Source organism: Cricetulus griseus, chromosome 3 (genome assembly GCF_003668045.3).
Source record: "Cricetulus griseus strain 17A/GY chromosome 3, alternate assembly CriGri-PICRH-1.0, whole genome shotgun sequence".
Classification (NCBI taxonomy): domain Eukaryota; kingdom Metazoa; phylum Chordata; class Mammalia; order Rodentia; family Cricetidae; genus Cricetulus; species Cricetulus griseus.
The window spans coordinates 5,002,342-5,029,646 of NC_048596.1; the positions used below are offsets into that span (position 1 = coordinate 5,002,342).

General features: G+C 47.5%; 1 protein-coding gene across 6 annotated transcripts in view; it reads right to left on the reverse strand.

Annotated features, from left to right (window-relative positions):
* Positions 1 to 544: 544 nt before the first annotated feature.
* Positions 545 to 27,305, reverse strand: part of Casp7 (caspase 7) — a 42,141-nt gene continuing 15,380 nt past the window's right edge. For 3 of the 6 annotated variants that reach the window (XM_027406950.2, XM_035441771.1, XM_027406949.2), the window contains 5 exons: positions 10,428 to 10,564; positions 9,663 to 9,791; positions 6,858 to 7,033; positions 6,441 to 6,570; positions 545 to 2,078 (listed from right to left, as the gene is read on the reverse strand). In XM_027406950.2, the coding sequence (XP_027262751.1) occupies positions 1,849 to 2,078; positions 6,441 to 6,570; positions 6,858 to 7,033; positions 9,663 to 9,791; positions 10,428 to 10,564 (802 nt within the window). In that variant the 3' untranslated portion in view covers positions 545 to 1,848. Of the gene's footprint in view, positions 2,079 to 6,440; positions 6,571 to 6,857; positions 7,034 to 9,662; positions 9,792 to 10,427; positions 10,565 to 21,021; positions 21,154 to 27,305 lie in introns of those variants that run through there. The other 3 variants (XM_027406947.2, XM_027406948.2, XM_027406951.1) reach the window with 2 other exon arrangements.

Here is a 27,305-nt window from a genome sequence, read left to right on the forward strand (position 1 = left end):
TCTCCCTTTGGTGGAACTTACAAAGCAAACAGCTAGGCCAACAGGGCCTTTACCCCAAGTCCACTGTGCTTAGCATCTTTGTTTCTACATTATCCCACTTTGCTTACAAAGCCCATGGATTCTGGCAGTAAAAGGGCAGATGTTAGAGTCATGGTCTCTACTTAAACTGTGACCATCTGGTAGAGTTTTGATGGCAGGGACCAGCAGCAAGTCCAACAAACTGGCCTTAAGTGATTTTCTTAGTGGGAAGTCTACTTTTACAACACTGATTTTTCTTCCCAAATTAACAGGAGGGAGGCCATCCCAAACCGCGTTACAGGTTAATTAACCCTTTTTATGAAACATTTGACTTCTAAGTGATTAACATACTTATAGTGCTCTAGCTTCAGAATAAATAATGTTTGTGCTTTGTATGGAGACACAGGCAGCAGGGCCATTCTCACCTGGTTTCCTAATTTGTTGTCATCTTCTCTTATTTTCTTTTATGTTCTCTAAGTTCTCACTGCCCTAGATAACTTTATGAAGAAAGCAGCCTGGGCCAGTGAGGAGTTACTAAACCACATTTTAATCAATAAATAGGAACATTTGTTAACCATTTATTAGGTGGAAAAAAATAGGAACGTATAGCGAATTCCAAAGAAAACGACACCTTGAAAAGGAAGTGCCAAGATCTTTACCCTAAGTATCATTCATAGAATCAGAGGTAACAAAATATTATTTAGGAAAAAAAAACAACTTGGAATATTTGAAAGAATTCCAGATGTGTCTGAAATAAAAAACCACTATTTTGCACATGAAGTAGAAACAGATTGTTCTTCAGCACCTGTGTGGATGGTCTGACAAACCGATGAACAGAAGAACTGCGGCGTACAAAACTGTTATTTAAGTTCACATTATGGGCCAAGTTCACACCCCCCACTCCCTGGCTCAACAGCTCTTGCTCTGATCTGATTCCCAGGGAATCTCCATCCCCAGGGCCCTCATCAGCTGCTTTCAGGTACCTTGAATGTTGAGGTGTTGGTGAGGGTATGAGGACAAGCCTGGGGAGGCCTTGGTATCTGACTCAGCTCCCGCTTGGTTTCTATCTCAGACAGTAGCTTTTGTCCTTGGTGTGGCTCCATTTACCACAACTCTCCATGGTCCTAGCTCCTGGGGGCAGCGCTACCAGTTCTTACTGATGACCAGGGAACCAGCCTCCTCTTACAGCCTCCCAGTCACACCTGAGGTAAGAGATTTCAACTGCTTGGCTCTTTTTCTTAATTACCCACTTAAGTGAGCTCCCTGTATTGACCCTTCTCCATCGGAACACCGAAAATGGCTTGTTTTCTGGACCAGATCCTGCATACTAAAATACTATTTCCTCACTTCCCTGGGAAGGTCTGCTTAAGAATCTGTCCGAAGCCAATGAAAACAACCGCTCTACAAAACAGCCACCTTTTCCAGGCAGGAGAGGCAATGAGTGTCTTGGCTATGCTTGTTTGTCAAGAACTGGAATTCTCTTTGCCAAGTCAAACTAAGACTGACTTTCCATTAATGCCACCACCAAGAAGTCTTCTCCAGAGGTCATTTTCATAGCACACACTCATGTGATGACCAGGTAAAGGAACTCTGAACAGAAAATTAACCTTAAAAGGAAAGAACAAAGCCATCCAATGAACAAAATTATTAAAAAAAAACTCTAGGAATGCAGAATATCAGACATTGCCAATCAACTTCCTCCCTGCTCAATCAATACACAAATCTCTTTAACATTCCCGGGTATTTTGAGAGCATCAAAACAATTAAAATAGAATAACAACTGGACTCATGGATGAGTGCCTGCAGGCTCTCAGCTGGAAGGGAGGGATGTCAACGGCCAAAGTAGAGCTCTTTGGTGAGCATGGAGACCATACATGGGATCTGCTTCTTCTCGTTGAAGCAGGGATCATCACACTGGGACTCGAAGTGCCTGGCCACCCTGTCGTTCACTCTGGTCAGGATCTGCATGATCTCCAGGTCTTTGCCATGCTCGTCCAGGATGGAACAGAGGGCCTGCACAAACCAGGAGCCTTTTCCTGGGTTCCTCCATGAGTAATAGCCTTCACGGGGGGGGGGGGGGGGTTTGAAGAGAGAGAGAGAGAGAGAGAGAGAGAGAGAGAGGATCCATTAGCCAACCTTGCAAGCTACATCACCCCCTGGGAAGAATGGACTCTCAGCATTGTGGGGCCTGGGTGTCCATTTGGACATAATCTTCCTTTCGTCTGCACTAAGGCGCCAATGAGACGGCTATTTTGAGAGCGAGCATCAGGGTGTGAAGATGCTCAAGAATCTTTGGGTTTTCCAGCACGGAAACCAGTGACAGACATGTGACTAAGGGCCCATGATGGCAGATACTGCCAGAGGCCCTCCTGTGTCTGGGATACCTGAGACACCCAAGAGAGTGAGGGGTGTGGAGAGTCCCCTAGGGAAGGTGGAGCTGCAACACCTCATCACCCTTTTGGAATGGGTGCTACTTTCTAGCCCAAGCCCAGGAGAGAGAGTTTTAAGAGCTGCAGAGATTTTGGGGTATGTCTTTACTGTCAGGAGACACAGAATGAGGAGTAGGGCCTGTTGAAAAAATGTAGAGGCAGGTGCTGCTGGCAGCTTTAGGGCAGAGACAGGGGAGGGCTCCTGATCCAGAATGGCAGGCACTGTCAGGCAAGAAGTGTGTTTCTCATGGACCATACAAGCTCTTTTTCTCTGGAAAAGAAAGCTGACTCCGGTGGGTTTTCCTGGGTCTGGACTCAAATGTCTTAAAAGGAAACCCTAGCAGACTCAGGTGCTGAGGAAGGAACACCTGACACAGCAGGTCCCTGGGAACCCAGGACCTCACAACAGCTGCTAGCTTTAGTCACCTAACAACGCAGAGGTCCACTGGACTCTAACCCTGAGCATGGCTCCCCACTTCTGTGACTTCCAGCCATCTCTGACTCTAAAGGAATCTAAAATTGCTTCTTGCAAATGGGACACCGGTGAGAAAGTTGAAGATCAAGTTCCCCCAGCACTTTAGCACAGCTGATGGAGGACTCACCCCTGCACGTCCAAATGGTTACCTTGGAACCCCTAAAGGACAGAGGTCAGAGGACACAAGCCTAGAGAGTCAGTCCACACCCAGCCTCACCAGGTCACCATGAAGAGTGAGTCCTACAAATCAATGCAGTGACATGGCTTTGTTTCATTCATTATCTTGGGACAGACACTCTGGTGAGAGGGTTGCCTTTGCCTGTGACATTAAACAGTGTCCACCGTGTTGTCTAGTGTCTCAGACTAAGCAGCAAAGCTACGGAACTGTGGCCCCTTCACCTGAGGAGAGGGAAGAGTGCATGGCTCTCAACGACAGCAAGAGCCAACACAAAGCTGTGTTCGGTTCACACAATGAGTTGTGTTTACGCATCATCCTGATAACTAGTCCAGATCCAGTCAGATGAGAACTGGACCAGCATCACTGGCATCCTCATCACCTTGTTATGACTTAAGGGTCAATCAGCAGTAGGCACACAGTCCTAAGCTATAGTGCAAAGTGTCCTTAGGATTCACACCAGCAGTGAACACACTGTCTGCCACCAGCCCAAGCCAGGAGCGATAGTGTAGCCACTAAACAATACACTCGTTTGTCTATAGGCAGGGTCTCATTCAACACAGTGACCTGCTAAGGATGCATGGGCTATCATCTAACTGGGCGTGGCATTCTTGTTGACCTTTGGCCTCTAGGGCTCCAAGGGAACCATTTGAAGATACAGATGTCCTCCTGTGACTCTTTGACCTGAAACAGTTCCCTTGAATTTTTTTTTTTAAGTCAGGGCAAAGATTGGGCTGCTTGGCAGCGCACACAGCCACCACAAGCTCCTCGGTAGACTTTCCAAATACTGATCATGTTGAGCTATAGACTGGATGGTACCCCAGCCCCATCCTCCAGTTTACAGCCTCCAATGTGACAGCCTTCGTGGAATAATGTTAACAAGGTCAGCGGGGTGGGTCCCTGTCCCAGTAGTATTAGTGTCTTTGTGAGAAGACAGGCCAGAGCACCTCCTCTGCCATGTGAGGAAGAAGGAAGACCATTTATAAAGCAGGAAGAGAGCCCTCTTCTGAGCCCAGTCGGCCGTGAAACAGATGTCTGTTGACACATGCCAACCGACACACCTACGATCCATTCAGTCTCTCGGCTAGAAGCACATGGGGCCATCTGACCTAGAATGGACCTATGACTGAACTCAGGAGTCAGTTACTGCGGTAACATGTAGGAAGGAGTGCCTTCCTTCCTGGTCCCTGTAGAGGAGTCTGTCCTCTTCCTCCAGCGCCTAAAGACTTACTTTAAACACCTACAACTGGGTTTATTCACAGTGATGTCTGCCAATGCTCGAAGGGCCAACCTCCCAATGGCAGGAAGACAAACACACTTTCTATCTCATGCAGTGCAGCCGTAGATCCTGCCAGAGCTGGGTTGGTTTTCCAGATGTACTGACTAACACCGTGCTTTTGCAAAAGTCCTACATCTGGGGAATTCTCATTCTGCCAGGGTCTATGCCCAACAAAGAAACGGCTTGTACTGAACACACTCTGGCCAACACAGGGCTTGGTAAGTAGCAAGAAGTCACCCTCATTCTGGGCATTGTGTGGCACCTGCCATGGTCACAGCATAAGCGTCCTGGTCTGAGGCTCAATACAAAGCATCTGGGTCCTGAAATTTGAGCCTGGACACACTTTTGAAGCTCACCTAAGCTCAATTAATTTTTCAGCTGCCAAAGCAACAGTGACTTTCTCTGTTAATTATACAATTATTATAAGGATGATGGGGGGGGATGGTTTGTAATTATTTAAAATGGCATTCTTATAATAGCATTGTTACTTATATGTACAATTATGGCTTATTGTGAAACTCTTGCAATTACTATTAATACCAGTAAGTGACACAGAAGGAGAGGAATCCACTTGCTAGGGAGAGAAATGAATTCTGTGGTGGGCAGAATAATCCTCCTCAAAGGTGGCCAAGCCTAATCCGGAACCTGTGACTGCGCTACCCGACACGGCAAGGAGGACACTTTAGATGGCATTAAAACGATCCCCTCGAGACGGGAAATGTCCTGGATTGCACAGGCAGAGTTTGTCTCAGAGAGGAAGGAAAGATGAGGGGGAAAGAGTGTGCATGTGGGGTAGGTAGAGAGAGAGAGAGAGAGAGAGAGAGAGAGAGAGAGAGAGAGAGAGAGAGAGAGAGAGAGAGGGAGGGACAGAGGACAGGGCCGAGTGAGCTGAGGTTTCTGGCTTTTGATGGGAGACAGGGCCACAAGCCAAGGGATATAGGAGGCTCTAATGTGTTAGGAAAAATAGGAAACAGATTTCCCTCTGAGCTTTCAGCAGAGAGGCCGCCGGGCCAATTCATTTATGGACTCGGACTTCTGAAACACTGAGGTAAGACGTTTATGTGACTTGAATCATTTTGTCTGTAGGAAAGCCTGGGCATCTATCATCCTACATGCCTGGGCATGAGCGGAAGTGCTTCAGACTTCAGAACGTTTGGGTAGGTTTGACTGGTTGCCAATTGATGGGGAATGTACTGTGTATGTTTATCTTATTAATTGTTAAATAAAATACTGTTTGGCCAATGAGACAGCAAGTTAGACAGGACTGGAAGTCAAAGAGGGTTCTGGGAAATGTAGTAGAGAAGTGCTGATCCAGGCAGGAAGTGACATAGCAAGGAGACTCATATTTAAGCCTCTTCTAGTGGCACAATGTGATCCACTGACAAGGAGGGACGCCAATAAGGAGTCTGATAAGATAAGTCTTATAAAATATATAGATGTATGATAATTGAGACTGAGCTAACAGATGAGAATCCCAGTCATTGACCAAGCAGCTTTGTACCTAATACAAGTTTCTGTGTATTCATTTGGGCCTAACTCAGGCTGGTAGCTGGCGTAAAGCTCACACAAGGCGGTGGGGCTCAGTGGCTTTTGACGGAAAGATTTATCGTAACAGCCAATGTTTTTTCTTCTTTGTGCGTGTGTTGTATGTGTCTGTGCATGTGCACCTGTGTCCATCTTGGGTGTCTTCCTCTACTGGATCTCCACTTTATTCTTTGAGACAGACTCTTGGAACTTGCCAGCTCAGCTAGAGAGGCAGGCCAGTGTGTCTCTAGAGCACTACCTGCACACCCAGTGCTTGGGCACATGTTGCTATGTCTGGCTTTTATGAAGGTGCTGGGGATTCAGTGCCGGGTCCTCATGCTTGGACTGCAAGCAGCTTACCACAGTGAGCCTCATTTCCAGTAAGGAAATACACACCTAAAATGCTACAGAATCCAGACTTTTGAGCAGGGTACTGACACTGTGTCAAACTTGGGGTGCTAAAACTGTAATTAATTACTGTAACAGAATGCTGAGGGAGGAACATGGATTGGTAAGGCCAGCAGACAGTGGACAGAGTACCTGGAACTGTGGAGTAAGCGAAGAGAAAGTCAGCTTCCACTGGGATCTTGTACCGGGGGTTAGCATCAGTTTCGCTGATAGGCCCGGAGTCGGCCTGGACCCCGTCATCGAGCTCCGTCCCTCGGCATGCCTAAAGCGTATCGAAGGAGAGGTCACACATGGGCTGGTACCAGAACAGATCATGCTGTTCCTGCCCTACCCCAGAAGCTCAGCGGCCAGCTGATTAAGCGATAAGCACCCGGTGGGAGTCAAATTACAAAGCGAAGCATAGCGATGCCTTCCAGAAATGAAGCGAGTACCTGTGCCAACCATTTCCAGGCAGAAAGCCCCAGCCCCACGCTGCACACCCCACAGAAACACTGCCCCTGCACCCCGGCATCATATCATTGCTCTACACCCCTGACCCCTGTAAAGCACCTGAATGAAGAAGAGTTTGGGTTTCTCTAACAGGGTTTTGCACCGATCCCCCCTGAAATGAGCCGTCAGATCCTTTATTGGCGTCACGCCATCTTTCCCATAAATCAGATTCTCTTCTCCGTGGCTCAGCAGGACGCAGGCGAAGCAGGCTGAGTTGCTGTGGTCCTCCTCAGAGGCTGCAGGGAAGCAATGTTAGCAATGTTGGCACTGAAGGCTCCAGGGACCGGGCTCCACAAACAGATGACAGTTTGGGGCCTGGGAAGAGCACGGAATCCCCTTTTCAAAGGACCGGGTTGGGCCACTTCCCTGAAGAGACTGAACTGCTGGGGAGAATTCTAGGATTTCTCTCAATGAGAACCCAGGCACTGGGGAGCAGTGGGCCGATTCTGTGACACCAAAGAGATTAGTTAACCCCCATTTTCTCATCTGTCTATAAAAAAAGAGGTGGTTATGGTAGTTATAAAAGAGTTCCTACTGGCCGGGCGTTGGTGGCGCACGCCTTTAATCCCAGCACTCAAGAGGCAGAGGCAGGAGGATCTCTGTGAGTTTGAAGTCAGCCTGGTCTACAGAGTCAGTTCCAAGACAGGCTCCAAAGCAATACAGAGAAACCCTGTCTCGAAATCCCCCCCCAATAAATAATAAAATAAAATAAATGAAATTAAATTTTAAAAAATTCCTATTTATTGGACACAGTGTCTCACTGTGTAACTCTGGCTGGCCTGGAACTTGCTACGGAGACCAGGCTGGTCTTGAACTCAGCCTGCCTCTGCTTCCTGAGTTCTGGGATTAAAGGCCTGCTCCACTACATCCAGCTACAGTTACTATTTTTAAAGCCAAAGTATTTGTTAAAGAAAACATTAGGCCAAGCAGAATAAGCCAGTCATGAAAAGGGCTTCACTCTGGTGAGAAGCCAAAATAGAAAGGAGGGTGTCAGTGGCCAGGGGAGGGGACACAGTGGGTGGTTAGTATGTAGGTTGCTTTGGTTATGGAAAATGAAAAGAATTCTAGAAGTGACTGCTTAACTCCGCTCAACTGCTCTCTTTAAAATGATTAAAACAACGACTTTGTATTACACAACAGAAAACAGAACGTATACCCGAGGGACTCTAAGTCAGCATGCCACAGACACAGGCATGTCCATGTCTACTGCCGCACCAGTCACAGTGGCCGGGGAACAGAACTAGCTCATCAACAGAAAGCAGGTAAGGAAAGCGTGGCCCAGAAGTACAGCAGGGATTTGAGCATCCGTAAAGAAAACTGAAATCACGACATCTACAGGAAAACACATGGAACCAGAGATCACTGCGTTAAGTGAAGTTAGCGAGCCTGGAACACAAAGACCCCGGGGTTTTCTCTGGTGTGTGGAGCCTAGTTTTAAAAGTATGCAAACACGTATGTGTGTACTTTGATATGTGTGTTGGTAGGTTATAAAACTAGAAAAGGGATCATGAGAGGGCAGCAGAGACGTTAAAGGGGAGGGGACAATGGAAGGCATGGGCTAAGAAGACAGGAGGAGGGGGAGGGGCGGGGCACTGTGGAGCTGAGTGGGGGTGGGGAATGAGAACAGAGCGTAAGGACACACAAATATATGAAACCCACTACTTTGCATGCTAAACTAGAAAGTTAATAGAAAAAAAATCAGATAGCCATCAATATAGGAATCAGGAAAGGAATCACGGGGCACGCAGCAGACTGGCTTGGCTTCAACTTATCCATGGCCATGACACTAACAACCTACTGGTTAATACCAAATTAGCCACGGGGGTGGGGGGTAGGGGGGTGGGGGGTGAGATTTAGAGTTTCAGGGATACTGCCTATGTGTTGGCACTCATCCAGGTACTTTAGGTGAATCATACATATTTTTGAAGATTTATTTTATATTTAACAGTGTGTGTGGTGTGTGTGTGTGTGTGTGTGTGTGTGTGTGTGTGTAGTATACACTCTTGATCACCAAGCTCTCTCTCTGATCCCAAGAAGTCAATTAAAAGGAAAATAAGATTACACAAAACCTTTCTTTTTCAGATATGCAGTTAAGGAAAGCTGAGCCCTCTGCTGTCTGTAGGTCCCTGTCTAATGAGCAGGTAGCATTCTAGTTTCAGATACTTGTTCCAAGTGTGGGAGTGTTGGGAGAGATGTTGGGCTCCAGCCCCCACAGGGTCTCTGTGAGTTGCTTGTCAGCCAATAATCACAGGTGCATCCTGTTTTCTAGTCCTGGATAACAGCCTTGGCAGTACCCCACTGGTATAAAAAACACAAGCTCTTATACCTGGGGTTTTTCCACTGTGCTGTAAGTCTGTATATAAGGCTGCTCCCTCCCTGCAACAGAGGTCAGACACACATTCACCTAGCACAAACGACCAGATGTCTCTGCTTTTAACTAAATCTCCAGGCTTTTGCCCAATACCCTGGACTTGCTCATGGCACGGGCGCCACATGGGAGTGCCCAATGGCGTCCCTTAATGCATATCCAACCCATGGCTTAAGGACAGCATGTGTCATAGGACAGCTATGAGCTCAAGCTCAATGCAAAGTGGGAAACTTACCTAAAACATTATGATTCTTCTAGGACTGATTTTGTAACTCTGCATGGTTCATGAGCATGGACTTTGCAGATGCCAATGTCATTGTCACAATGTTAAAAGGGCATAGCTCTTCAAGTCTGGTCTAGTCCCTAATTTGCTCTCCAGCCTCTCTCTCACCCTTCCCAAAGTCTACCCACATGATCACAATGTGGCCACATCACAGAGCCAGAGCATGTCACTCTCAACCCAAGGGGTAGGACAGACAAGGACAGCCCACACTCACCTTTTCTAAGCAGGTCTTGCATCTTCGCACAAGAGCAGTCATTGTAGACAACCACATCAAAACCCAGGCTTCGGAAGCACTTGAAGAGGGCCTCTGCATCTTTGTCTGTCCCGTTCCGGACGTCCATACCTGTGGGGGAAAAGCAAGGAGAGGGCAGGTTCTGATCAGACCAGGTGCTGGGTGGCTCTGCAGCATTGGTGCCGGGAGCAGAAAGCACCTTCCGATGTTACAGCTTAAATGCACGAGGGGACTAGAGGAAAACTCAAGAGGACTGGGGTGGGGGGCCCTTGGCCTCCGAACAAGATGAACTTCCCTATGGTAACGGGAAACCACACTGGACTTGTGATGGCCAGCGTTGGCTGCCAATGTCATGCTCTAGAACCACTCAATTAAAGAAGCCATTCTATTACAGCAATAGGGAAAGAAACTAAGACAGGCTCCTTGAGTCTCAGCACTCTCTTAGCTACAGCACGAGGTAGAGCCTAGATGGAAAATTCTCTGCACCCCTGCCTCCTGGACATGGGATACCCCTGGCAGGGTTTGGCATAGCTGCTCTCTGATGAGTGTCTGGTGCAATGTGGAGAAAGTGGGAGGCGGGCGGGGGGGGGGGGGGGGAGGTGGGCTCAGCCCAGCACTCTCCTGTCTATCACTTTGTCACCCACTTGTCTATCACTTTGTCACCCACCTATCACTTTGTCACCCACCTGTCTATCACTTTGTCACCCACCTGTCACTTTGTCACCCACCTGTCACTTGGTCACCCACCTGTCACTTTGTCGAAGTTCTTGTTGTTTATAATGATACATTTCCCCATCTTCTCAAAATCCATTCTGTACAGGTGCGTGGGCACGCGGTCCCGGGTGGTCTTGATGGGGCACGGAGGGGCATTTTTCTTCTTTTTCCTTGGGTTACAGAAAGTCAGTTAGAGGCGCTGGGCAGCTGTGTGCTGAGGGAAGCCACGGTATTTGTGAAGAGAAGACCCACAGTGGGCAGACAGCTCTGCTTAACTGCCATGCTTAAATGGGACAAAGCTCCAGGGTAAATTTCAACAGATGTCAGAAAGTGCAAATCACAGTCACAGTGTGCCTCCCTGAGTGGCCACAGTGGGAAAACAGACGGCTCAGCATCTGCCATGAACTTGCGGAGCTGGTGGGGACCTATCAGGGTGTCCACAGTGTCCCAAAGTTACACAAACCTTGCAGCACAACAACTGCCCCGGGGCAGGCCAAGGTTTACTAGAAGATAGGGCCACACTGTGCAACGTGCCCCAGGGAGGGAATAAGCCACAGTCCTGCTTACAGTAAGAGAATGAAGTGAGGAACACTCGTGCAGCAGAGTAAAACAGAGACTGAATGAACCAGGACAGCAGGGAGCACACACGTGGAAACCATAAATGACCACAGCAAAGAGCCGGCGGCACACAGGAGGGCTGCACAGGCATAAGCGCCTCATACGGCGTCTGGAGGGATTGCGAAGGCAGAGGACCTCAGGCGCCTTCAGGGATGCCCAAGTCTATGTCTTTATATCAAGAAGGTGGTATGTGGCACGGTGCAGGCCTGTGTGCATGTATGTGTATGTACATGTGTGCATGTATGTGTATGTACATGTGTGCATGTATGTGTGTGTACATGTGTGTTCACGTATGTGTATGTACATGTGTGCATGTATGTGTGTGTACATGTGTGCTCACATGTGTGTGTGTACATGTGTGCATGTATGTGTATGTACATGTGTGCTCACATGTGTGTGTGTACATGTGTGCATGTATGTGTATGTACATGTGTGTTCATGTGTGTGTGTACATGTGTGCATGTATGTGTATGTACATGTGTGTTCATGTGTGTGTGTACATGTGTGCATGTATGTGTGTACATGTGTGCTCACATGTGTGTATGTACATGTGTGCATGTATGTGTATGTACATGTGTGTTCACCTGTGTGTGCTTGGAGATGCCACCCATGTCAGATGTCTTCCCTCTATTGCTTTCCACTGTTTTGTTTTGTTTTACAACGGAGTCTCTCCATGAGCACGGAGCTGGCTGTTTCAGCTGGACTGGCTGGCCAGTGAGCCACCTGGATCCACCAGTCTCAACCCCCAGCTTGGGTTGCAGACACTCGCCGCCATGTCTAACTTTTACATGGACGCAGGGGAACTCAGGTCTGTAGGTTTGCACAGCAAGCTCTTTGCCCACGGAGTCATCTCTTACATTCCCATATGTTCTTTTTTGTATGGACTGGTGGCGGTTATACACATATGTTAACTAAAGTTCACCTATGTAGACACCTTTCTGTCTGGATGAATATTTGACCAGCGATTACACAAATGGGGAGGGGGGAACAATTTTTTAAAGAATTGTTTTTAAAAGAATTGTTCCCCTCCCCCAACAACTATGGTTCTATTGGGCAAAACCAGTGTGGTGCAGCATGGACGTCATGGAATGGGCAGAGGACCAAACGGGACCTAAGAAGAGGAAGAGGACCAAACGGGACTCAAGAGATGGAGTCTTGCTGGTCTCCTCTCCAAAGTGAGCTTCAGGGAGACGAGAGTTTCATCTGATCTGAAAAATTACCGAACGCCCCCACACCTATAATGACACTTGCCATGTAACGTGCTGAGTATATAGTCCTTATATAGCTCTCCCCAAAGACAGCAGAGCCACAGAATCGGTGAAAACCCAGCTGGCACTTGATTCATGTGCCTTTGAGGCTGGTGTCTGGAGTTTCCCTGGACTCTTCTCCAGGGCGGTGTCTCGGCATCTCTGAAAGGCGTGTTCTCTCTCCTCCCCACTACTCCTGTGGTCCAGCTGCAGATGAGCTCAGTATCTCCAACTGCAAATTCTTTCTCTTTCCAGTACCTGAACATGACTCCATCCTCCATCTTTACAAGGTCACGTTTCTTCCACAGTACGATTTCATTTTAAAGAGCATCCTCGACCAGAAGCTGACCTCTGCTTCCCTTTCTGTCTGTCCATGCCTCTTTGTGGTGACATTATTATTTATGATCTCATAAGACTTGCCTGGAGATCAGAATGCAAAACTAGCCACAGCCATAGAAGCTGGGCAGTGGTGGCCACACCTTTGATCCCAGGATTCAGGAGACAGAGGCAGATGGATCTCTGTGAGTTCAAGGCCACCCTGGGCTACTTGAGAGAGAATCAGACTAATAGAGAAACAGAGCTCACACCTTTAGTCCCAGCACTAGAGAGAGTATAAGGAGCTCAGTGCAGTCTCAGGAGCAGTCTGAGATTTGGCAAGGAGCAGTGCATTCTGGAGATGCAATCAGAGGTTCGGTGGATCGCAGCTTCAGTCTAAGCATTGGTAGGGGTGAGCGCTCTCTAGCGGCTCGGCCACTTTGTTCTCATCTTCCTGTCCTTGGACAACAGGGCTATGGGACACTGGGTTTGGGGTAGGTAGACTCTGGCCAGTGAGTCACTGCCCTTTGCAGAGCTCTAACTTCCTTTTCTTATTAAATGGAGCTAAGTCACATCTAGTAGGTACAGCCCACTTGAATTGGTCAGGGCTGTTTAGAGGAACAGAACTGATACAACTATTATACACTAAAAGAGGCCCCATCAGACTGCCTGGCAAGATACAGCTGAAGGAGTCCAATGATGCTCACAGCACAGACAGATAATTTAGTAGTCACTCAGTGCAGGAGCTGCTGAAGGAGACCTGGGTATTCCTAGAGAGCTGCTACTCCCCAGGCCACACTGGGAGCCTAACAAACACTGGTTCCTGTATCTGCCAAGCAATCAGCAGCAGCAGCAGCAGAAACGGGGCAAAGAAACTCCACAGTGAGAGAGAAGGACAAAGGAGCAACGGAGCAGTCTTACTTCTTCGGCATCCTTTTTATAGCGGTGCTATGAGACGCTGCAGCTCGGAGTTGAGATGGGGCTTCCCACGTCACTTAGGGGAATCAAGACGCAGTCTTGATGATAAGTGACTCTCAGTGGCCGCAAGCTGACATTTAAAACCGCCACCCACCACTGTGGAAGGGAGACAAGGCGGCCTGAGTCTTCCCATGGAGTTTTCCTGAGTGTAAGGCAAGTGAGGTTGTATATGTTCAAGGACATGCCACAGGGGTAAAATTCGAATTCTCACTGCCGCCTTCTTAGTGGTCCCACAGACGGTGTCCCCTGCGTGTAATTAAAATGTACACGCACAGCCCCCCCCCCCCCCCGGGACTTTCTGGTGTCAGCAGATGTGTGGGAGGTGGGTAGGGGGCAACAGCCATAGGTATCAGTAACAACAATTAACATTTGTCAGAGCCTATGGAGCTCTGACAGACTCTTTTTTCCTCACCGACTTTTAATTCAACTCATAGGTGGGTAGTTAACACCAGGATTCCATTTAAAGACGAGTGACTGAGGCTGGAGTGGTTAACTGGCTGGCTTGGGGGAGAGTCCAAATGTCCTACAGACTTGTCACTCATTAGACAATTGTGACCCTCAGATGGAACCAAGCACAACAGCCTTCTAGATAAAGCAACTGTGATGAGCTACCTGTTCTCAGAGAAGTCATTCATGGTTCTAGCTGTGGTATCATATTATTTATGATTTATTCAAGCTTGCCTGAGGATTTAGAAAACAAAGTGAGCCACAAGCCATAGAGAGCAGGCAGTGGTGGTACACACCTTTAATCCCAGGACACAGGATTAAGAGGTAGACCAATCTCTGTAATTTCAAGGCCACCATGGCCTACACAAGAGTGAAGAGTAACAGAGCTCAAGCCTTTAATCCCAGCACCTGGGATCACATGCCTTTAATCCCAGCATTAGGGAGGTATATAAGACAGGAATACGGTCTCAGAGCTGGCATTCAGTCTCAGGATCTCCAGCCACCTTGAGGAGAGCATAGCAGTCTAGGATTACATCTGAGGAGCCAGGATGACCTATCAGTCTGAGGTAGAGTAAGAACTAGTGGCTGGCTGCTTTGCTTCTCTGACCTTCAGCTTGAAGATTGAACCCCAATATCTGTCTCTGGCTCTTTTATTTTTCATGTTACATCTATCTATGCCCCTGGATTCACAAAGTGGTGTGCAGGGGGCACTTGGACAGAGTCCACTAATTCCAGCTCCCAGGCCCCTCAGCTGGGTCAGCAGCTGGCTTGGGGAAAATGGAGGTGTGGATGTTTGATTTTCTCAGTGGTAAACACAGCCCTTGTTGTCACTTAGGGCTGAACAGGGTAAGGTGCGTGAAAGTGCCTTGAAACTATCAAGTTCAAAACAAATGCAGCCTTCTTTCCTTGTTAGCTCCTGCCACCTACAGGCCAGGAGCCTCATCGGGTCAGTGCACACTCCCCAGGTCAAGGGCAAGCTGGAGTTCAGGTCGGCTGGGATGGGATTCCCCATGAATCAGCCTCCTGGTGTGCGCTTCCTCCACACACCACCCTCTGAGCAAATGCCGCCTTTAATGCTGAATCCAGGAGATGGCCCACTCATCTCTCTACTTACTTCTGGGGAAGCTGGTGCATTAGCCATGAGTTCCCCTAACCCCTCAACAAAGGCAGCTCTGTGCCTGGCTTTATCTAGCATCTTCTGTGACTCCTTGGAAAAGACCAGAGTGGGAAATAAACCAGAGAACGCTTAAGGCAGAGTAGGAGTCTTAGCATATCAAGCTCATTTTAGGGCACAATTCCTGCACCCTACAGCTGACCGAAGGCCATCCAAGGACTATGACAGTGGCAGGATGCTCTGCAGGAGAACACACTTCATTCGGAACAACCTGAACAGGCACAGGTGGAGAAGCGGGGCTATCGGGATGGTTCGGCAGACAAAAGGTGACCTGAGTTCCATCCCTGGACTCCACACGGTGGGAAGGAAAAACTGACTACAGCAAGTAGTCGTCTGATCCTCACACACAGACCACGGTACGAGCATGCAGGCGTACACACATGCACAGGTCGCTCCCTGCCACACATGCATTGTAATGTAAAAACCCCAACAATTTCTAGAAAGACGGCCGTGTCTCAAACACACGGTGACTCCTATATTCTAGCTGCCATTAGGTCATTCCCAGTAATGAGCAAAACCAAACCAGCAAGCGTCTTTTGTAAGACAAAAGGGTAGGCGAGAAGGTTAAATGGGAAATCAAAGGCCTCTGCTTCCATAACATAGAACCTGAAACACTACCTCACTATTTTAAAAAGTACTTATTAATTTATTTGGTTAAAAAAAGGAACAAGACTAAAGAATAAAGACACACATGCTGTAAAGACAATAGTGCATGGTTCCAAAAAGTACCTAAAAATTGAATTGCAAATGATGTACAGTTCTTCATCCCTGGTAAATATCCCAGAAGAGTGACAGGAACAATTTCCCTCCCCAAACCTGACCCTAAAGTGAACTCTTCAAAAATTTAAAAATTATAAGTGTGTGTGTGTGTGTGTGTGTGTGTGTGTGTGTGTGTGTGTGTGTGTAGGGCAGAGGACAACTTGTAGGAACTGATTCTCTCCCTGTATGTGTTTCTCAAGGACTGAACTCAGCTCATCAGACTTGGTGACAAACACCTTTACCCACTAAGCCTGCTCATTAACTGTGAACTTTTATTTTTTTTAAAGGAAGCCAAATCTCCCCATGTTGCTGATTTGGGTTAGTCAATATTAATGACTCCGGACAACTCAAATAGCTTTCAAGCTGTTCAAGCCAGGCCTGCCCAGACCACAGATGTGCACCAGAGGGTGACTATCCACTCAATTCAAACACCACAGATGTGCACCAGAGGGTGACTATCCACTCAATTCACACCACAGATGTGCACCAGAAAGTGGTTGTCTGCCCATTTCATGCCACAGATGTGCCCCCGGGGATGACTGACTATCCACCTAATTCCATCAAATTTACCTTCCTTAGAAGAGCCAGCTCTGGGCAAGCAAACTCTGGAATCAGCTTACAGCACAGAACAGAGAAACAATGAAAAGGAGGAAGTGACTGTTGAGAAGGCATCAAGAATGAACCAGGAAGAAAAAAAAAGAGGAACACCCAGGGTTCGATGCACCAATACCTACATGAGTGACTGTGACACAGTCTGCCTGCCATCAGCCTCTGACACCCTTTTCTCTGGATTTATCTCCTTTTCATCCCATTAGCCCTTAGAAACTGTGGGCATAGCCGTCACAGAGATACAAACTAATTGCTCAGTCTGTCCCCCTGACCAAAGTGATGGTCACAGGCTCCATCTCTCACAAGAGGTTAAAATGAGAATTTTCAGTACCCATGTTTCAGCATGTTTTCTGGAGAAGCCAAGAGGACAGCAAAGAAGGGGCAGAGCAAAGGCAGAGGGGAAATGAGCAAAGGTGAGGGTGGGGAGGTATTGTGGAATATTTACCTGCACTGTGAAGATGAGCCTCTGCCTAATGTGCCTTCTAATTGGTTTAATTAAAAAGCTTAATGACCAATAGCTAGGCTATTGAGAGAATATAGGCAGAACTTCTGGGCAGAGAGAAGTGAAGAAGAAAGATGGATTTCTCTAGCAGACCAGGGAGCAAGTTGGAGGTGCCATACTGAGCAAAGGTAAAAGCCACATGGCAGAACATAGATTAAAAGAAGCAGGTTAATTTGAGTTGTAACAGCTGGTTGGGGACAAGCCTAAGCTGAAGGCCAAGCTTTCATAATTGTTAAGAAGTCTCCATGTCGTTTTGTTATTTGGGGCCTGGTGATCTAAAGATAATCTGATAAGAAAGCTTACTATATTTGGTGCCCAACATCCAGCAGGTAAATCCACACAGGGCCTCACAAAGCTGGAAAAAAAGTTCTGAGTAGGCTGAGTGTGGGCGTGGCTATTTAAAGAGACCCTGCAGCATGTGAGTGGGGTTTATGAGCTGCAGGCAGCGTGCACGCTACTAGCTACTTGGTGGTGGAAGACTAGGTAGAAACTCCAGAGCTGGGGCAGACGGACGGGCTCCAGATTGGGGCTTGCAAGCATGAAGCTCTGAGACTGGATGAGACATGATAAGTCTTGTTGGTTACAGAGTCCTCATGACTTATTATTACATGCCATCCTTTCATAGGGCATGAATAGATTTAGTTATACAGTCTAGACAGACTAATAACGTTAACAGATGCCTTCACTTGTTCAAAAATAAAACAAAAAACATTTTTAAATGACTTGTGCACACTGCAATTCCGTGTGTGTGTGTGTGTGTGTGTGTGTGTGTGTGTGTGTATCCTGTAAGTTTGTGTAGTTTCAAAAAAAAAAAAAAGACACCAATGAAGTAGCCCAGGTGGTGCAGCCTCTCACAATGCCTCTGCTGCAGTTTCCTCAAAATTCTGCACCCAGAACAACTTCAAAGCTGCTGAGATGGCCCAGCCTTACAAACTACTCCAGCCAAGACTTCAGGTAAGTTCTACACTTTCCCATCACACAGAGACTAAACAAAAATAATACAGATAGCTCTCCTAGGACTTGATCATCACCCAAATTTTCTCAGGGTCCCCTAAAGATACCATTGCTACCACACAACAGTAAGCAGTCTAGAGAATACGACACCCACATTCCCAAGAGGTGGGGTGGTTGGTTTTTGATCATTCAATGGATTATAGATGTTTATCATTGTTTGGGGGGTTGGTTGCAACTTGTTGCTGGTCATGGTAAGGAAGAAAACTAAACAAAGCAGGTTAGATTCAAAGACCTCTCTCTGTAAAGAAAAAAGGGGGTATAGGAATGAGGGGAAGAAAAGGTAGATTACTGAATCTCCTTTTAAACAACAACAGAAAAGCTACTACTAATCTCAAACATTTTACATTGGTATGGATTTTGGTTTACCGATACAAATTTAAGTTTTTTTAAACATACTACATATACGTGTCTACTCTTGTCTAAGGTATTGTACATATGCAGCTCATTTTTAAATGTAACGTAAAGTTCTAGTCCTTAAAATCTATTATTACAAACTGTTTAGGATAATTAAGAAATGTACATTGGTAGTTAGTCATCTATAACAATCAAACTTGTAGTCAAGGTCAAACAGAGATGTATTTTGATGGTCTTCAAATACTCCAGAGACCTACAGAATGTGTCATTTAAGATACTTTAATAATCTAAGGCTTTTCATGACAGTGAGACACATCTGCTCCTCATAGCACCAGTCTACTTCAAAAAAGGATGGTGGCATTGAACAACCTTTTTATTTAGAGGATACCTGGTAATTGTTCTTGTTGTATAGTTTTATTATGTTAGAGTTAAAACCTTTCCTTTTTGGGGGTGGAGATTTTGAGACACGGTTTCTCTGTAGCTTTGGACCCTGTCCTGGAACTCACTCTGTAGACCAGGCTGGCCTCAAACTCACAGAGATCTGCCTGCCTCTGCCTCCTAAGTGCTGGGATTAAAGGTATGCACCACCATCTCCCGGCTAAAACCTTTCCTTTTTTTGAGACTAAAAAGGGGGAAATGTTGTTGGATAATCTTTTTGTGCACTGTGAAAATGTATTTTTTGCCAAGGCACTTTCTGATTGGTTTAATACAGAGCAGAATGGCCAAAATCTAGGCAGGAGAGGAAAGGCGGGACTTCTGGGGAGAGAGAGGAAGAAGAGGAGAAATCTAGGTGTTCACATTTGGCTAGCAGACTTGGAGCAGGCCACCTCTCTACATGGCCTCCAGTGTTCAGCCCCATCCCTCTGGCAGCAAGGCCTTCTGGGAGATACCTCTCAGCAGCCACACAGATGAAGTGAAGCCACAATGGAGTCCCCCAGCACTGAAGCAAATTGAACATTACACCACTTTACTATCACAGTCCAAAGAGACCCAGGACATGCCACTGCTGATGTCGGCTCAGAAACACCATGGTCTTTACACCATCAAGAGTCCCTGATGTGTGAGCAGACGGGATTTGAATCCAGGTCCTCAGGCTTTAACAGCAGGGACTTTACCCACCTCTCCAGGTCTCTGGCTGAGGATTTTCTAAGGCAGTTCTTATCACTTTCTGTTCTATGCCCAACACACACACACACACACACACACACACACACACACACACACACACACACACACACACACACACCCCTCCACCCCTTCCTCTCCCTTTGTTAATTCTCTGAAATAAATATAACCTTTATCTTGGCCCTTTTTACATGCAGAAGGCTCCTCCCCCAGGAAACACAGGATTTTTATTCCGAGGCTGTCATATGTAAGTGCAAAATCCAGGATAAAACAGACTAGCGAATTAGAAGTTCTAAATCCTCTTAAAAGCTTGAGTGTTCCACAATTGGCTGCAGATTAAAAAAATAATAATAAATCTGGCCACTAAATCACTGTACTTAAGCCAGATAATCGTGAACCCAACAGACAACAGCATCCTGGTAGAATGACTTATAGAGTGTCCTGAAGGATGTTCTGAGATGCCATGGGAAGGACAAATCACACTGAACACATATAGACACACGCACACGCGCGCGCGCGCGCGCACACACACACACACACACACACACACACACACACACACACACACACACACACACGCATATAGACACAGACACACACACACTCATACAGACAGACACACACAAACACATACAGGACAGACAGACACACACACACAGACACACACACACGGACCTGTCTAACCAGTCTTGGTGCTGGCTTCCCCACTTGAAGTAGCCACAGACTACTTTCTAGCCCAGGTAGCCTCAGTACTCTTCCAGGAACAGCTAACTCCAGCACTGATTATACGGAAGGGATTGGATTATCCTGGCTTCTCAAGCAGAAAGCCATTTCGCCAAGCCTCGGATTTCAGTGTGAGGCCAACTCACACATTTTCATGAGTTTTTTTTTTTTTTTTTTTTTAAGATGAAGACAATGAAAACCCTGCAGATGATTTCTATAAAGGGGCTGAGTGAAGGAGCTCCAGCAACTGTTCCCAGACAGCATTATGAGATCCAGAAAGTATTCTGCCTACTTTACTAGGAATCGAGAAACCCCAGAGCACAGCCGACTTTTACAACCCACTCGGGATGCCAGTATAATTTTCCCCATCACTGGAGTAGATAAATACAGGTTTTATCCTCTTACAGATCCCCTGAGCTGCTCAAAATGTGAATTATGTCTTTCTACATTTGGAAGGGAATATAAGCACACAAGCCCGAGCCTAGTTTCTAAAGTGCCTCCCCGATAGGATTCCCAGTAGCCCAGTCCCGCTGTGGTCCCTGGACAAACAGTAAACACAGCACCGGGCACACAGCTAGCTCCCTGCTGCTGCTGCAGCTGCTGTATTTGGAATCGGGCTCTGGCTTTTGTAGCTGCTTTGTCTAAATATTTTGGGGATGATTCATTCATGGTTTGAACATTCCAACAGAGGGCATCCCCACAGTCTTTTCCACACCACAAAGAGGCAGGCCAGGGTGCTGAAAGCGGGGAGCAGAGAGGTACCTGGTATCCCCGTCAGGAAGCTGTCCAGTCTGCAGCAGCACCAGGCTTCCCCCTGAAACCACCGGAAGGGAGTTGCCACCTTCTTGGTAGTAGTGAAAACTCAACATGCTTGGAGCTCAGCTGGCGACAGGAGGCTGGCACAGGCCACAGCCCCTAAGGCCTGGGACTGAATCAGCAGTGACCCGCCCCTGGAGTTTTCCACAGGACATTCACGCTGGGGCTGGGAAGGTCACACTGGCCTCTGGCTTCCCTGCTGACAGGCAGAAATGACCAGCCTGCACACTGAGGCCACCACCCCTTCCCGGGGACAGCTCCCTATGGACAGAGTGGCAAGTACTGGATCCAAAGGGGAAAGGAGTATGTGTTGGGGGGACTCAGGCATCCACAAACACTCAGCCAGCAGACCATCTTTAAGAGTGAAAAATGAACAGCACATGGATGGCTGGACAGAGGGCTGCGTGTCCACAGAATAAAGCATGACACATGACACAGTGAAAAGACAGCAAATATGTCTGCCCAAGCATGTACACACACACACACACACACACACACACACACACACGCCTGCCCAAGCATGGTCACACACGCACGACAGCCTGCCCACCCGGGTGCCAGTCTACAGCAGGCTGTGAACGTCACAGCCTGCAAAGCTATACAGGTTTGTAAATGTGCAGAAATAGGAAGCAAGCTCCTGGGGAAGCCAACAGTCCAGGCTCACAGGTTGGCTTTTCCTTCAAAGGTAGTAAGGGGAGGTTAGAAGTAGCAGACACTTCTAGGGGCTTACGAAGTCCCCTCATTTTCAGAGGAGGCAGGTAGCCAGGGGTCTGGCATAAAGGAATGGTCCAGAAGCCGTATGCATGCATCCCAGTCTCAACCTTCCAAACGAAACAGGGAAAATGCAGACATGGAAGAACCCAAAGGCTCAGGAGGTAAAGTAGACCACAGCTCCCCCATGGCTCGGTCAAGGGTGGCTAAACGCTGACAGCGGAGGCTGGTGAAGGGTGGTGACCACTCTGGCCCCATGGCTACCTGCCATCTGCGGTGACATCTGAAAATCAGAGGGTGGAATTAGCCACTAGCTAACCATAGAGGTCTGGAGGCCTGAACAGACAGACAGGAAGTGAGGTGGCTGGGTGGAGAGAGGAATATAGGCCGGAGGAGACAGGAACTTGTTCTCTTATCAGTCTGAGGATTTCATAGAGGTTAAGAGCTCTGGTGACCGGCCACTCTGCTTCTCTGATCTTCGGGCAAGCTTTATTTGTTAGAGTATAAACAAGATATCATCACAACCACCCTCGGCCGTGAACAAGACAATCAGCTCTTTACAACTTTTTCTCACTTTGCAAAATACAGATGCAAGGTAGCAAAGTGAGTTTCCCAGAATTAAAAGGGAAGAACATCCAAGCCCTTTCTCCAAATGTTAGCTTCCACGTGTCTCTCTCCTTCCTTTCTCCTGACTAAAAAAGGATGGGGAGACAGACCACTGACAGTAAATAAAACTTCAGGAAAACTCATTCAGGGAAGGAAACAAACACACAGGATTCTCTTCAAATAGCAGACAGGTGGAGGGGAAGACAGCATGGTGGGCAGATGCCTGCAGGAGCCGGATTCAAAAGGGCTTGTCATTTTCAATATCCCCCACCCTCTCCCTGGCAAGTATGTGTGTGTGTGTGTGTGTGTGTGTGTGTGTGTGTGCACACGCGCGCGCACTCATGAACACACGTGCCACAGTATGCCTGTGGAGGCCACAGAACAACTTAGGAAAGTCAGTCCTCTCCTTCCACCACGTGGGGTTCTGGGCATCTGACTTCAGTCCTCTGGCTTGGCAGGAAATGCCTTTATCTGCTGAGCTGTAACTCCAGCCCTGACCTCACAATCTACACTTTTGACTTCCTGCTGGGCCGCACAGTCACCACCAGGACCCTTGCTAGACAGACAGTGGTGTGCGGTTCAGTCGTGCAGTGCCACACATGTCTATTTGGGACGGGGGTTGTCCTTTGTCTGACCAGTGGCAGTTTAAGTTTCTGTCTCTGTGTGGATGTTTTGTCCCTGTCCAAACACACACTTAGCCATGCAAGCTATTAACAGGTGGAGGGACTTTCAAGAGGTGGCAATGCAGGTCTTTAGGGCCAGCAATTCTTAGGACAGTGGGGCAGCATGATGTCCTTACATGGGCCAGGACTTCCTGTCCCTCGGTACCATGGACCCCAATAAAGTCTGTATAAATTATGCGATCTTGGGCATTCTGTTATGGTAAAGGAAAACAGGTGAAGGCAATCAGAAACCTGGTTATTTACCCCCCCTTTCCTATTTCCTTTATATTTTTCTCCCATGGACACTGACAAGCACGAACCTAAAATACCTGTGCGAGTGTCACATGTATGGGAGCCGTAACCTCATGCTCTCTGGACTCTGGGACCATGTTACAGCGCTCTGTGGCTCACTGCCCCTGCAAGGTGCCCTTGGCTCTCTTTCCTGGAGGGCCATCGCCAGTCCCCACAGCAGCAGCTGTCCACACCATCCCTTAACTGAAGTGACGCAGAAAAAGAGCAGTGAGCATGAAAAATTCATTTGCTGGTCCTCTTGGGTGAAAGGGAAAAAAGCTGTGCTGTGGGTGGACTGGTGTGGAATGGCTGGAGTCACTGTACCCCAGGTTAGACCTTCATCTTCAGGGTGGTCCTCACTCATCTTGCTTTCCTTGTCCATACAGAAATGAGTTTGACCAAACCCATCAGGGGGCTTCCTTCTAGAGTCTACTATTTCTTCCTCGCCAGGTACATTCGGGAACTTAGGAAGCTGCGTTGCGTTGTTCAATTCTGAACCCAGGGGGTAGGAAGGATAGGAAGGATGGAGGCACGGTTTCCATCCTCCCTCAGTGAGTGGGAGACTGGGCCGGGATCTGAACGCAGGATGTCTGATTCCACCAAACCTCCACTGGCATCTACATGAGAGCTTTGAGCTGCTAATCCAGCATCACATCTTCATTGTCTTAAAACAAAACGAGGATGCAGGCACCCGGGATTCCAGTGCTCAATGGAAAATTCGGATACTGAAAACTAAATGTGTGGATACAATTGAATGTTCCTATCTTTTAGGGTGCTCGGTTCTGGACTCTTTGAATCAACGGGTACCCCTGCCTTCACGGGAACAGGGTTTAGCAGTCTTTGGATGGGGGGAGGGGTGCAGTTTGGCATCTTCTCTCTTGTCTATTAGTTAATTCCCAAGCCTCGTTCCCTCTGTACTTCCCTCCCTTTCCTCTGAGTGAAAGGCAGCCACCTGATCTTTCTTATAATTACACAAGCAACACATTTTTAAATAGGGAGCTGTTTATATATAACACATGGGAGTGGAGAAACCCAACTACAGGCTCGGGAAAAGAATTATAACCAAGTGGCATTTATTAAACACTCCCCTGGGGATGAAGGCTGAAAAAGCCATGTGACTCGAGACTGAAGGAAGGGAGTTTATCAGATTCTGAGGCTCCTGTCCTCTTCCACAGGGAGCTAGATGAGAACTGGGACCCTCAGCAGGGACATGTGAAGGCCGGAGATGCTTAGGGGATTGGCACAGTGTGCAGTCTGTAATTGTGCCTCTAGTGGACCTTGTGCAAGCTTCAGAACTTTGCAGGTGACATGTTGGAATACAATGTTTTCTAGGGGTGGGCAGGCTGCTCTAAAGTTTGGACCTCCAATGCCATCAACACCATCCCATGCCTATCTGGTAGCTTCAAGGGCTTCAAGGCCCTTTTCCAGGCAGAACCTGTCAATGGAATGCCCTGGCCATTTCCATCTTACCTGCCCTCCAGCACCCCCTGGCGGTTCCCTGAAAACTAAAATTCCAGTTCCTCTGGCCTTCCCCTGCATCTCAGAGCTCCTAGTCTACAGCACGGCAATTGGATTTTATTTTCTGTGGATATGCCCACAGAAACTAAGCTCATGGCTGGGGCAGAGTCTACATGACTCACACAGATGGCAGCTATTGTCTCTAGACCCTCAGGAGTCATTGTTGCCCTCAGAGAGGGCTCCCTTCAGGGTCCTGAGGGCACCAGGCCTTGTGCTATAAACTGTGGTCTGTATTTAACGTAGACTGCCATACTGATTTCTTCTGGAGAACTTCAGTGCCGTACTTGAGTCTTAAAACCATCTTTTGTATTTCCTCTTTTTGTGTTTTTCTGTGTTTCATAAATGCTTTTCAATAATCACGAATGGAGAAAAGCATTTTAATATATAAACTTTAATTAAGGGATACTTCTGATTATTCAGGACCAGTGACACAGAAATAATAAAACAATACAGTTCTGCCATCTAGTGGCCACAATGCAAAAAAAAAGTATTTGAAGGCCTTAACTCTGGGTCCAAGTCCCATCCAGGCATTTGGGGGAAAAGGGGTTTGTTCCCCCAACCCCGACCCTGTGAATTCTTCCAGCCTTCCAGGATAAGTGAGTGGGTAATTTGGCTCTTAATTAGGGGCAGTTGTAGGGGTGATAATGCCTCCTGCCACTGCCCTACCTAGTGATGAGCACCTGAGATAAGGGATGACCCACATGGTGATGAGCACCTGAGATAAGGGATGACCTACCTGGTGATGAGCACCTGAGATAAGGGATGACCTACCTGGTGATGAGCACCTGAGATAAGGGATGACCTACCTGGTGATGAGCACCTGAGATAAGGGATGACCTACCTGGTGATGAGCACCTGAGATAAGGGATGCCTAGGGAGAGAAGGCACCTGCCCTGTGTGGCCAAGGATTTCCTGAGGGGAAGCCACACTTCCTAGAGCACCCACATTTCCAGTGATGATGGGCCACCAAGTTCCCTGACAATGCTGACCAAGGTAGGAAGGAATCCTTGTACTTCAAGTCTATGCAGGTTAGAGGTAGCCTCCTCATCCAGGCACATGGAGGTCCCCACACAACACTTTAGCAGGAAAGACCCAGGTTAAAGTGAAAGGTGTCAGGAGCCCAGTGAGTACTAGACACACGCTGTTTCAAATCACTCATCATCAATCCATCATCCATCCATCCATCCATCCATCCATCCATCCATCCATCTGTCCATCCATTCATCATCCATCCACCCGCCCATCATCCATCTGTCCATCCAACCATCCATGCTGGCTTGAATGAGAATGGCCCCATAGTCTCCTGTGTTTGAATACTTGGTCCCCACTTGGTGGAACTGTTTGGAAAGGATCAGAACTGTGGTCTTCTTGGAGGTGTGTCATTGGGGGTGGGTTGTAGGTTTAAAAGTCCATGTCATTCCCGGTTAGGTCTCTTTGTGCTTCATGGGTGTTGTCACTTCCCAATTGTCTCTTGTCTTACACCTCTAGGTCTACTTGGTCACAGGAGCTCTGTCAACTTTTACCTAACAGGTTCTCTGAGTTTGGCTGCCCTGCCCTATCTTCCCCACTTCTACTCCATCTACTAGACATGTAGACATTTGAACACAACGCTATAACCTACAAAGTTCACGGGAAGAACCACGCAGTCCAATCAAGTTACAAAAAGTTTCAAACAGAAAACAAAAACAGAACTCATAGTGTTTTAAGTACAGTTAGAATTCTGTGCTGGGCTCCACCCATAGATACCCTTAGGACATGTGGCTGGTGTGCTGGGGGCTGTACACCTGACTGCAGGACAGTGGTCACAGTCCAGCTTGCAGCATGCCTCCTTTCCGGCCATCGTGTACAGCCAGTGGCAGCTCTGGGGCTTCCAGCACAGTAACTGATCAAATCACCCTACTGTGAAAGCCCTGTAATATCTTCTGTGTTCTTTAGTACTGATTTCAAATACCTCAGTTATCTGTTTAGCTCTACTTTGCCTCCCCTGTCTCTTTAGAAGCAGCCCTACAATGACCTTGCTTCCCATTCCAACCCCAAGGCACATACAGAGCCTAAGAGATAAAGGTGCAACAGCAATCCAGGTTGAGAGCTGGGTTTGAGAGACACATGACAGTAACTTCAAATCCTGGCCCAGCCTTTGAGGAACTCAGAGCTAGGTACAGTGATGGACACCTGTAATCCCAGGATCTGGGAAGTTGTGGCAGGAGTGGTGAAAATGAGAGGCCAGCCTGGGCTACATGGCAAGATGGTCTCAAAAGCCAAAAACCAACCAAACTATGGCACTTGTTGCAAGGGACTTCCCTCCTCCCTGTCACTCTATAAACCCCTAACCTCTGAGCAGAGGACTAGAATGAATTATGAGATCTGAGGAATATAATGAATTATGAGATCTAATTGTAAAGCCAGGTAAACTTTAATAGATGAAAAAAAAAAAACTTTTCA